Source organism: Phoca vitulina, unplaced genomic scaffold, assembly GCF_004348235.1.
Source record: "Phoca vitulina isolate PV1807 unplaced genomic scaffold, GSC_HSeal_1.0 scaffold34, whole genome shotgun sequence".
Lineage (NCBI taxonomy): Eukaryota > Metazoa > Chordata > Mammalia > Carnivora > Phocidae > Phoca > Phoca vitulina.
Window position 1 is genome coordinate 9,421,207 of NW_022589737.1, and position 13,393 is coordinate 9,434,599.

The 13,393-nt window shown below is 38.9% G+C and overlaps 1 protein-coding gene across 3 annotated transcripts in view; it reads right to left on the minus strand.

Moving 5' to 3' along the window:
* The window catches only part of NCAPD3 (non-SMC condensin II complex subunit D3), a 62,126-nt gene extending 49,172 nt beyond the window's left edge, over positions 1–12,954 (minus strand). For 2 of the 3 annotated variants that reach the window (XM_032426357.1, XM_032426359.1), the window contains exons 1-7: positions 12,821–12,954; positions 10,536–10,690; positions 8,696–8,858; positions 2,460–2,644; positions 1,631–1,795; positions 1,461–1,522; positions 1,197–1,284 (exon numbers count right to left, since the gene is read on the minus strand). In XM_032426357.1, the coding sequence (XP_032282248.1) occupies positions 1,197–1,284; positions 1,461–1,522; positions 1,631–1,795; positions 2,460–2,644; positions 8,696–8,858; positions 10,536–10,690; positions 12,821–12,884 (882 nt within the window). In that variant the 5' untranslated portion in view covers positions 12,885–12,954. Of the gene's footprint in view, positions 1–1,196; positions 1,285–1,460; positions 1,523–1,630; positions 1,796–2,459; positions 2,645–8,695; positions 8,859–10,535; positions 10,691–12,804 lie in introns of all 3 variants that reach the window. The other variant, XM_032426358.1, reaches the window with a different exon arrangement.
* Between the last annotated feature and the right edge of the window lie 439 nt (positions 12,955–13,393).

Below are 13,393 nucleotides of genomic sequence, written 5' to 3' on the forward strand. Positions count from 1 at the left end.
ATAAATTTCCCCATCCAGCTAAGCTTACAAATGTTACCAAGAGCACAGAAATTGAAAGCATTCATGTGAATTCTATCCCATCCATATTTTAAACACAGAAATGGTAATGGTATAATAAATTATAAAATACAGCATGTTTCCTAAACAACAGGCATGGCGCTCAGTCAGCATCTGACAGGCATTCTTCCATTTCCTCCTCCTGACCACCCTATGAGAAGACTGAGGTTTGGAAAGGCTGAGTACCTCATACAAGAAGGCACAGCTGAAGGGGGTGGAGCCACAATTCAACCACCAATGTACACAACCTGGCCCAAAGCCTGAACCTACTTCTTTTTTTCTTTTTTTTTAGACTTTATTTATGAAAGAGAATGAGAGAGGAAGAGCAGAGGGAGAGAGACAAGCACAGACTCTGCGCTGAACGCCGAGCCCAATGCGGGGCTTAATCCCATGACCCTGAGATCATGACCTGAGCCAAAACCAAGAGTCAGCGCTTAACTGACTGAGCCATCCAGGTGCCCCCCGAACCTACTTCTTAACCACCATGTGACTCGCCCTGGAAATTAAGTGTAGCACAGCCACCAAAAGTCACAGGACCTCATTCTATCACATTTTTTGTAAAATCTTGTTTTATTAATGACATCCAAGTTTAGTAACACCATAATGCTTGAACAACCCTGACTCCAAAGTTTAGATAGTGATACTATTAAGTTAACTTGGGGAGCAAAATCCATATATGAATACTAACTAGGAATGACAACCAATAATATTTCTGTAGAATTCTCAACTAAAATGATATAAATACTAATAGAAATACTGAAGCGCACATGAAACTTGCCAAAGAAAACTTGAAAATTCCAAGACTGTCTGTTCTTTTTAGAATAATCTGGTGACTATTTCTCTAAAAGTAACACTCTGTTCAGTGTTCTTCCTACCTAATTCACACTGGAACCAAATTTTGTATGAAACCTAACAATAATTTGCCATGGCCTCCAAATATTTGAATATCAATTTGGTTATGAAGAACAGGAAGCAAATAGAAATGGTGATGCTTTTCATGCTACAAATGATAAAAGGTCATGAAAATGACTTGGTAAATTAAAATGGCAGTATACCAAATGCTGCCAATGTTTTTCCATTATATGATTCAGATGATTTCAATTCAACTAGTAACTAAATTAAATCTTTTTCTCCTTTACCTTATCTCCTTCTCCATGAATGGAGGAGCAGAGCAAATACAATCCATGATAGGCCAGTTCTGGTACGTATTTTGCTTGGTTAAGGTTTCTAAAGAAAAAAGGCAAAAGATTAGTTAACGGATATGATTTTACTCAGAATCTTCCGTAACCCTATAATAAACCACATCCAAGTGAATAAATTCTACTTGTGTGCCAATTAGGATAAAATGGCATTTATACTTTTGCTAGAGCATAATTTTAGCACTGGAAGAATTAGTGGCTCACCTGGTCTGTGTCACATGAAATTCATGAAGAACTGGTTCAAAATTAGTTAATGCAACAAAGACCTAGAAAACAGATACCAAGAAGAGACCTGATTTTTCCTACTCCTTAAATATTAGCCATCATCTCTGCCCTCTGAGGTTGCCCCAAGGTTTTTTGGAATTCTCACTTACTTCTATACAATTCTGTATACACTGTGGCTTTTCTTTCAGGGAAAATTTGGACAGCAGCCTTAAAAAATTCTTCAAAAGGTGAAAGATGGCATTTCGAATTTGACAAAGGTCTCGGGCAGAAAAACGAGTACTTTCTTCATCTTCCTGTTGTTCTATTTCATCCACCTAGATTATAAAGAAATGTATAGGTGACTGCACAGTAATGCCTAACACTTTGTCCCATGGTTTCAATGTACTCAAATCAAATCCAGTTAAACTCCAGGTGGTTGCTGACTTGCTGAGGTGATATGACCCTGATCAGGTCCCTTAACTGCTGTCTCCACAGCCAGAACAATAAATCATTGGACTCTGTGACTGCACAGTAGTTTCTAGCTCTGTATTTTTATGTCAGTGGGAATTCTTATGTTTCTTGGAAGTTTTCATGTCAAAGAACATACACCATCCTACCTAGTCATCACACAAAAATTTGGAATTAATATTATTCCATTACACTCTTATGGACATGAGTCCTCAGGATACTTCAACCTTCCTGTCTAATGACAATAAGATAATGTGGCAAATATACCTGTTCGGATGTTGCCAAACATACCTGGGAACAAGGCTGGCGAGAGATTATGGGGAGGTTGGAAAGATGACAAGGTAGAAACGTATTCTCAGTAGTACATAAAACCTGAGAACAACTTAAAGTCATACTGGATAGTTGATGATACTTTAGGATCATTTGGTTATAATCATGATACCCCAAAACCATATTTTAATATAAAGTTAATTCTTAAATCACAATCTTGTGTTGGTTCAGATATGCTTTACTATTCCATTTACATCTTACCTCAGTATCTTCTTTCCTGGGTGGCTTTCCTCTTTTCCTATTCCCTCTTGGATTTGCCTCAGAGTTCTTAGGCTGCTCTTTCTTTCTTTTCCGATTCAAGTTAGATTCCTGAGGCCAGCTCTTCTTTAGAATCAGAATACATTTGTCAAACATCACTTGGTGGAACACTTGATTGGCTACACTGCCTATTTATAAAGAATAAAGAGTAGGTAGGTTAGATTTGTCTTGAAATTGGTCTGTAACAACAAATGAAAAATTAATAAGTAAAAATGAGTTATCATTAACTCCAAATAAACAATGACCCTTTAGCAAAAAAAGTACCATTCAACTTCAGCCTCAGGAGATGAGAAATAGTGCTGATCCGAAATAAATAAGATACCCGTATCTGACCAGGGAGTAACTGGCTTTATACTTGTCGTGCTGCCATAAACTATTAAACTGGACAAAAATGTATAAAATAACCATTTTAAGACATGGAGCAATAGGCAGCATAGAAACACAATCTCTCAGAAAACAAAAACAAATGAGGTAAACCCTAAAATTGCCCCAGTTTTGTGTTTGGAGGAAATTTCTGGACAACAGCAGAAAATGGTGAACCCAAGTACATTATGACGGTGTTACTAAGTTGAGACTACAGAATCAGAGTCAGGAAGGCAAGGGTAGCTGGAGTTTACAGAGGAGAGTACTGGAGAAGAGGAAGCTACACAGAAAAAGAGCTTCAGAGATCTCCATAGGGCTGAATACAAGCTAGGTACACCGAGGGTAAAACTTCATGAAGGTAAGCAAAGAACAATTTCCAAGGAGCTAGAAGATAATAATTTTCATAACTCACACAGGCTTGAGAAATATTTGAGTTCTGGCCAGTTTTCTGCTGAAACCTTAAACACCTGGAGCATTTAGTAGCCACCTTGGAAAGAAACACACCTTAAGAGTAGGGCTAAACTAGCTCTAGAGTAAAGGCTACTTCATATCTGCTCCAACAAAGCTTTAAAACAAGCCTCAAAAGGATCAAGTTAATCCATGGATAACTGCCTATCAAAATATACTTAAACACTATTTGAAGGGAAACAATAATGTAACAATGTTTCCAACACTGTATTATGAATATGACCGTAATACTGTATGCCATAAAAACTTTATAAGGATTCATTCATTAGCGTACGGGCTAGGCTACCATGAAGTAATCCTTTTTTTTTTTTTTAAGATTTTATTTTATTTATTTATGAGCGAGAGAGAGCATGCGCACATGAGCATGCATGAGCAGGGAGAGAGGCAGAGAGGGAGCAGAAGCAGAGAGAGACTCTCTCTAGCAGACTCCATGCTGAGCTCAGAGCCAGATGTTGGGCTCGATCCCATGACCCTGAGATCATGACCTGAGCAGAAACCAAGAGTCAGATGCTTAACTGACTGAGCCACCCAGGTGCCCCAAGAGTACAGTATAATCAGTAACATCAAAAGTAGGTTCTTTGAAATAAGCAATACAATTAACAAATCTGTATCTAGATTGATGAAAACAACAACAAAAAAGAAATACAAATAACCAATCAGACATGAAAGGGAATATATCACTATAGATTTTACAAACAAAAAAACTTTCAAAGAAAACTCCAGGCCAAGACGGCTTCATTACTGAATGCTACCAAAAATTTAAGGCAGAAAAACAATCCCTTCTTCACAAACTTCCAAAATATAAAAAAGGCAAGAGCACTACCCAACTCATTCTATGAGACTGGTATTATCCTGAAACTCAAACCAGACAAAGGCTTATCAAAAAAAGAGTATCCCTTATGAATATAGATGCAAAAATCTTCAATTAAAATATTAGCTAACAGAATCTGGCAACACATAAAAAGGATTACACACTATGATCAAGGAAATGCAAAATCGGTTTAACATGAAAATCAATCATCATAATACACTCTATTATTGGAATAAGGATCAAAAACCACATGACCATCTCATAGATACAGAAAAGCAAAGAACAAAATTCAATACCCTTTCATAATAAAACACTCAACAAACTAGGAATAACAATGTCTTAAAGGTGATCCTCAAAACACCCACAGCAAATATACTTAAGAACAAAAGACTGAAAGTTTTCCTCCTGAGATCAGGAACAAGACAAGATGCCCACCTCCTGACTTCTGCTCAGCATTATACTAGAGGTCCTCATCAGGGCAATTAGGCAAAAAAAAAAAAAAAAAAAAAGAAATTAAAGGCACCTAGACTGGAAAGGAAGAAGTAAAATTATGTCTACTCACAGATGATATGATCTTATACATAGAAAATCCTAATAGAAACAATAAATGAGTTTAGCATGGTTTCAGAGTATAAGATCAGTAATAAAAAAATCAATTGTACTTCTCTGATTAAAAAAAGGGCAGAGGACCTGAACAGATAGTTTTCCAAAAAAGACATACAAATGGTCAACAGGTACCTGAAAAGATGCTCAACATTACTAATCATCAGGGAAACGCAAATCAAAACCAAAAATGAGATACTACCTCATACTTGTCACATGGCTAAAATCAAAAAGACAAGGGGGGAGCCTGGGTGGTTCAGTTGGTTAAGTGGCTGCCTTTGGCTCAGGTCATGATCCCAGGGACCTGGGATGGAGCCCCGCTTTGGGCTCCCTGCTCAGCAGGGATTCTGGTTCTCCCTCTGCCTCTCCCCCAACTCGTGCTTGATTATTTGCGCTCTCTCTCTTTCAAATAAATAAAATCTTTAAAAAAGAAGAGAGACAAGAAATGAGAAATGCAAGGATGTGGAGAAAAAGGAACCCTCATGCACTGTTGGTGGGAATGTTGGTACAGCCACTGTGGAAAGAAAACAGCACAGAAGTTACTCAAAAAATTAAAAACTGAAATACTATCAGATCCAGTATTTCCACTACTGGGTATCTAACCAAAGAAAAACCAAACCATAGAAAAACTAATTCAAAAATATACATGCACCCCTATGTTTACTGAAGCATTATTTACAACTGTCAATATATGGAAGCAGCCCAAGTGTCCGCTGACAGATGAGTGGATAAAGGTGCGGTGTGTGTGTATGTATATATATATATATATATACATACATATACACACACACACACACACGCTGGATTACCCAGCTACAAAAAAGAATGAGATCTTGCCATTTGCAACAACACAGACAGACCTAGAGGGTAGTGTGCTAAGTGAAATAAATCAGACAGAGAAAGACAAATGCCATATGATTTCACATATTATGTGAAAACTAAAAAAATAAAACAAACAAAAAAAGCTGTAACAAGGGGTGCCTGGGTGGCTCAGTTGGTTAAGCGGCTGCCTTCAGCTCGGGTCATGATCCCAGAGTTCTGGGATCGAGCCCCACGTCAGGCTCCCTGCTCAGTGGAGAGCCTGCTTCTCCCTCTCCCTCTGCCTGCCTCTCTACTTGTGCTCTCTCTCTGTGTCAAATAAATAAATCTTTAAAAAAAAAAAAAAGCTGTAACAAACCAATAAATAGAGAACAAACTGGTAGTTGCTTGAGGGGTTGGAGATGGGCAAAATGGGTGAGGGGAAATAGAAGGCTTCCAGTTATAGAACAAATAAATCATGGGAATGAAAGGCACAGCATGGGGAATATACTCCATGGTACTGTAATAGCACAGAATGGTGACATGATAGCCTCACTTGGAGTGAGCATAGCATAAGGTATAGACTTATCATATAGACTTGTCCCAACACTATATTGTATGCCTGAAATTAATGTAACATTGTACATCAACTACACTTAAATAAGTAAATAAATAAATTGTACTTTTACACACTACCAGTAAATAATCTGAAAATGAAACTGAGAAAACAATTTCATCTACAATAGCATGGAAAAGAATAAAATACTTAGGAATAAATTTAACCAAGTAAGTATAAGAGTTGTATACTGAAAAGTATAAAATATTGAAACAAATTAGGGGAAACTAAAATAAATGGAAAGACAGCCTATGTTCATGGACTGGAAGACTTAATGTTGTTAAGATGGCAACACTCCCCAAACTGATCTAAGGATTCAGTGTACTGCCAAAATCCCAGAAGCCTTTTTGGAGTCAGACGCACTACCCAGAAGCCTTTTTGGGTAGAAACTGACATGCAACTCCTATAATTCACGTGGAAATGCAAGGGACCCAGAATAACCAAAACAATCTTGAAAAAGAGCACACTGTGATTAAAAATTGAGTATCAACAGAATCCCAACCATAATTCAGAAACATTTAAAACAGAAGGTAATTGGCAAGAACACCACTTGCTGGAAAGCTGCAAGTGGCCTACAATGAACAACACTCTTCACTTTGGCATACATCTCAGCCCTAATCAGAAGGAACTGCATCTCAGGGAAATCCAAATCAAAACCTCAATGAGATATCACCTCACACCAGTCAGAATGGCTAAAATTAACAAGTCAGGAAACAACAGATGTTGGCGGGGATGTGGAGAAAGGGGAACCCTCCTACACTGTTGGTGGGAATGCAAGCTGGTGCAGCCACTCTGGAAAACAGTATGGAGGTTCCTCAAAAAGTTGAAAATAGAGCTACCATATGATTCAGCAATTGCACTACTGGGTATTTACCACAAAGATATAAATGTAGGGATCCGAAGGGATACGTGCACCCCGATGTTTATAGCAGCAATGTCCACAATAGCCAAACTGTGGAAAGAGCCAAGATGTCCATCAACAGATGAATGGATAAAGAAGATGTGGTATATATATACAATGGAATATTATGCAGCCATCAAAAGGAATGAAATCTTGCCATGTGCAACGACGTGGATGGAACTGGAGGGTATTATGCTGAGCGAAATAAGTCAAATAGAGAAAGACATGTATCATATGACCCCACCGATATGAGGAATTCTTAATCTCAGGAAAGAAACTGAGGGTTGCTGGAGTGGGGGGCGGTGGGAGGGATGGGGTGGCTGGGTGATAGACATTGGGGAGGGTATGTGCTACGGTGAGTGCTGTGAATTGTGTAAGACGTTGAATCACAGATCTGTACCTCTGAAACAAATAATACATTATATGTTAAAAAAAAAAAAAAAGAAGATAGCAGGGGGGAAGAATAAAGGGGGGGGATATCGGAGAGGGAGATGAACCATGAGAGACGATGGACTCTGAGAAACAAACTGAGGGTTAGCCTGGTGATGGGTATTAAAGAGGGCACGTTCTGCATGGAGCACTGGGTGTTATACGCAAACAATGAATCATGGAACACTACATCAAAAACTAATGATATAATGTATGGTGGTTAACATAACATAATAATAATAAAAAAAAAGAAGGAACTGCATCTAACGGGAAGAGAAGAACAAAACTGGGTTCCTAAAACCACCATTTTCTGTGACACAGCTCAATTACAACTGAGATACTGTTTAGCAAGACCAAAGTCTTTAGGAATTTATTTCAAAAGTCATTTTGAGGAGCTTTAACAATAATACAAACTAATGCTCAAGGCTTGTATGTCTTTTTACCAGTTCCCAAATCATATGGGATAATTATCATCGTTAACATTTATTACAAATGAATTTATGTAAACAATGACAAGCAGCAACTTTAGGTTCTCCAGTTGCATCCCCCTCCATGTTCCATCCTCTCTTGCCTTGGGTCTGGGGTGGGTAGAAGGGACTCTTTTACTGCTCACAGGAGGAACAGCCACCTAAGTGCTCTAACAATAAAGGAAGTAGAACAATGCTCATAAATAGACTACTTTTCTGTGCTTTCCTTCATCAAGCATTACTAGCTATTCTCATGCTTTCTTTATTAGAATGGTTTTAACCTATTTTTCCATATCTGCATAGGAGAGAGATTATATTTAACACAATGACTCCCCAGCAGTCTTTCTCAATCTGGACGGGGAGTCAGGAGATGAGTGGGCAGTATCAGATTTTTATACTAGGTGGGGGTGGGTGGGAATGGAGCTCTTGTAGCTTGGAAACAATTCCCCTCAAGTCTTACCTCTCTCAGATTAATTGCATTAGGTTATATACACACCATATTAGAAAACAAACACATTTAAAGAAACAAGGGAAAGATATTTCTTGAACACCTATAACATGCTATGTATTTTACAGACTTATTCTCATTTAATCCTGAGAACAACTGTGAGATGGGTTACCACTGCCCCATTTTAGAAGTGAGAAAATGAAATATAAGGACCCAAAACAATGTAGAAATTTAAAACAAAAATATATTTATTCTATCATATCAAATATACATACCCGGTACTTCCAGCAGCAGAAAATAAAGCCCAGCAGCATGAAGGCCATATTGTCGATACTGCACACTGACACTTTTCTTATGGACTGTTTGAACAAAGTGATAAAACAATGCCACCAGTGCCCTGTGAGAAATACTGTTCTCAATGAAGAAGGTCCAAATGCTCTGGGGGGAGGGAGAGACATAAAAGCCAAGAATTAGAGAAATGGGAAAATCTCTTGTTATTTGATTTTTGCAAGTATTTAGTACCTTATTAAAAAAGAAAAAAGAACCGACCATCCCAGCTCCTAATTATAAATCTTCAAAGGGACTGAAACAAAAAATTAAAATGTAGTATTCAAAATTACAAAGATAAATAAATATACAAGAAATTTAAATAACTGGGGTGCCTGGGTGGCTCAGTCGTTAGGCATCTGCCTTCAGCTCAGGTCACGATCTCAGGGTCCTGGGATCAAGCCCCACGGTGGGCTCTCTGCTCAGCAGGAAGCCTGCTTCTCCCTCTCCCACTCCCCCTGCTTGTGTTCCCTCTCTCGCTGTGTCTCTCTCTGTCAAATAAATGGATAAAATCTTAAAAAAAAAAAAGAGAAATTTAAATAATTAAATTTTCAAAAATAATTTGGGGATAGGTTTGAAGCATATATATTTCTGAAATTATCATAGCTAAAAATTATACTAATTATATCAGTGTTTATTCAAACAAGTTACCCCTCTATGTTAAATGTACTCAAAACCATTTATCACTCTAATTACTAAGTGAAGAAATCAGAGCCATTTACTTAAATTTAAATGCTCTATGGGCAATGGGAGCAGGAAAAGAAATACCTGAAACTTTCTCCCTCAGCAGATTTCAGAAGTGGCCTAGGTGAGAAAGGAAATACACCCTCGACTACAAACTTCAATTTTATTAATTGTATCATTGTTCCATGTTTTGCCAATTAAACACATGAAGAGGAAATGGGTTATTTCTATAAACCAAACATAGCAGGAACTAGATATGGTTTATCCCAGAATATCTTTAAAAAAACATAGGCCCATAAAAGTTCAAGAAATCAGACCTTGTACTTTCCTGCTTTCCTGAAGACAGGGAAAGTGGCAGGTAATGCCCTGGCTTAGCCACACTGCTTAGCATGTGCCACTTTACAGAAGAGCCCATTTAGAATCCTGTCAGCACTCTGCATTCTTTCACCGTGAAACTTCCAGTAGAAATCACCTCCTTCATTTATAGCAGTTACCTCCTCATTCCTAATGCCACTTCAGCTCTACTCCACTCACCTGTAACTGTAACCCTGCAGGTCACCAAGGATGATCCAATCACCTCTGCCCCATCTTCCTCATGTCAGGACTCTGCCTGCCCACGGTCTCTGCAGCACTTCATACCTGGCTGCTTTCTATTCACACTCGCCACACTCTGACTGCTTGCCTACAGATCACCTTCAACCAGCTTTTTCAGTCCTGTCCTGTCTCTTCTCTTCCTCACTGACCTCATGCATCGCTGCACTTCACCCATCCCCTTGATTCAGATGTCTCTCCTATCTACGTGTTGAATTTTTACTTCTTTCCTCATCTTCCAATTCACATTGCCAGTACTCTCCCTAAGAATTCCTAACAGAATCTCACGTTCAAAAGCCTAAACTGAACCTGAAATTTTCCCACTTGACTTAGCTATTAGTTATTAGGATTTTATAACAAATGAACCACATTCTTTATGCTATTCTTATCATACTCCTTATAAATGGTATATTAAAAAGGCTAAGCTTCAGATTATAATAATGACTTTCATCTTCCACTTCTAACACCTAAAGACAGCTGGCTTGATTTTTAATCCTTTTCTTTTTTTTTTACCTCTGTAGATCCATGTTCTTCAGTAGCAAAGGGGAAAACACTTTCATATAGCTTTGTGAATGCATTCAATCCAGTCTCTAGGATTTCTGCTTCTATGCTGGGATCCAAAGGCTCAGTCTCTGTGAAATCCAGTTCCCATACTGCGTCCACCCATTCTAGTGGGAAAATGCAATTAAATCAAAAATTTTCTATAACAAGTAAAACATCAATAACCTTTATAGACTCTAGGTCTATAGGTCTATAGTAAGTCATTTAAAAACTTACTAATCACAACTCACATTTAACTATACAATACAGTTGTAGCATAATTAAAAGAAAGCAGAAAAGGTTAAAAAATCTTTTTTTAAGGGCAGCTGGGTGACTGAGTCAGTTAAGCATCTGCCTTCGGCTCAGGTTCTGGGATCGAGTCCCACATTGGGTTCCCTGCTCAGCACAGAGTCTGCCTCTTCCTCTACCCTTCCCCCCTGCTCATGATCTCTCTCTCTCTCTCTCTCTCAAATAAATAAATAAAACATTTTTAAAAATCTTTTTTGAAAATCAGAACTGACAGCTGGCTATTAGATTGATCATCTTCTAAAAATATCAAGAAGGAAAACATTTTAGATATGAATGACACTTCAAAACACTGAACGATATGGCTTTCCCATAAATTCAATCTGGAGAAAAAACAGGTTAATAAAAGATTGCCTTGGATGTCCCTTTGTGAAAATCTTACAATCAAGTTAATAAACCCAAATAAAGTATGCAGCACAAAGGGACATCTGAGGCGACTGACTGTTGAACATGCTTTAATTATTCACTCACTCTTTCCTAATCATTCTCCTAACAAATACAATCCTCTTCCTAAAAATGGTCTTGCATCTTTTCCTGCCTCTTTTTCTCTCATATTCTCCCATTTATCTTATATGCATATTTTTAAATGCATACCAGTATTTCTGATCTTATTTCTGGATCACAGATACCCAAGTTCCAATGAAAAAAGAAAAGATCTGGTGTCAGGAAATCAATAAATTCAATAAATGATAGGTACTATTATTATTTTTACAATAAATAAGTGTTAAAACAGTAATAGGTATGTAAAACACTAGAGAGCATAATAGAAAATATTATGGGGGAGGTGGGAAGGATGACAGAAGTGGGAAGGATGATTCTGCTTCAACTGGACCTAAAGTAGGAGTTTACCAGGGAAAGAAATGCAAAAAAGTGTATCCCAGACAGAGAGAACAAAGGGAAAGAAAGTATAGCCTGTTTAAAAATGAACAAAATAGTTACAACACTGAGTCTTAGTGTGAAAAGTGAGAGTCATTATTAGTATTTATTCTGCAGTTACTATGCTCCAGGTACTGAATTAATCTTCACAAAACTCCTGTGAGGTAGATATTATTATAATCCCCATTTGACATGTAAGGAAACTAAGGTTAAGCAACTTGCTCAGTGATACAGGGATGCTAAGCTGAAGAACCAATCCCACTGTTCTGACTCCAAAAGTTATGCTATTGGAAAAGAAGACTGCAGTGAGTGGTGAATGCTCTTAATAGGGCATGCCAAAGATTTGGTCATTTATTTAAGAAATAGAGGGGAAACATTAAAGGCTTAAAGACTTGATAGGTCACGTTTGTGTTTTCAAATGTGATCCTGGTAGAGGTGTGGGGAATGGGCTGGAAGAGTTAGCATAAGAAAGCGGCTAGGATATAGGCTGGTTATAATGAGGGCTTGCTGCTGGACAGCAGCATTAGGAAAAGGAGCAAGGAGGACCTGAGAGACATCTCTGAGGGGAGGACAACTGGTGGTTGTGAGCATGAAAGATGAAGAAAGAATGCCATGACTCCCAGGTTTGTGGACTGGCTGGTACCAATAACTGGCTTTGGTAATCCCAGTTTCATGCATGTGACGTCTGAGGTGGCTGTGAGACATCCATTTAAACCAATAAACACCAAGTTCAGGAAATAAGTCTGATCGAAGAAATAGATTTGCTATTTAAAACCAAAGAAATGGATGAGACTGTCGGTGAGGATTCAGAATAACCAAGGGAAGGCCAAGAAAACATGCAAAAGAACTAAAAGAGATCGGACCATGTAAGCTCTTTTTTTTCCCTGTTCCTTTACTAGATTGAGCCCCTATTCCAGACCCGGCTCGCCAATGTCCTGGAGTGCACAGACCTGGAGACCCCAGACTCTGCTGCGAGCCGAGCGCCCCACCCCCACCCCAGGCCCGGGCAGAGGAGCACCGCAGTCACAAAGCACCACAGCCCGGCCTCCCCGAGACTTACGGCCTAGTTTTCTCACCGGGGCTGAGATCCAACGGGCACCAGGGCTGCAGGCCGCTCCCAAGGCCCGGCAGCGCCACCATTATCTCTCAGGAACCGGCTAGTCTGAGCGGTGGTCAACTTTCAAAGCTCGCTCCCGCGCGCGCTCCGAGACGTTCCTGCGGACCAATCACAACATGGGGAATTTCCCACCGACTAATCATCGCGCCCAGCCGTTTTCACTCTATTAACCAATCAGCAGGGTCTTCTGCCGCATGCGCAAAGTATGGGGCGGGCCAAGGACTGGGATTGAGCCAACGTTCCACCGGGTGATTTTTTAGGTTTCCATTTAAAGTAGGAGTCAACAATTAAATTAAAGCTGAATAGCGTCTTTCTCGCCTTATTTTTTTTAAATGGAAGGACACTGTAAAGAGAATTTGAGACAAGATCCTTCCTGTATTAAATGTGACCTTTGCCCCCAGTCAAGCGACACTTCCCGTGCGTGTCAAAGGGCTACCTTTACCCCGTCAGACAGCACTCGAACGCTGTACTTATTAACGTTTACCGAGCTAAAAAAATAAAGGAAAACAAAACAAAACAAAACAAAAGCACC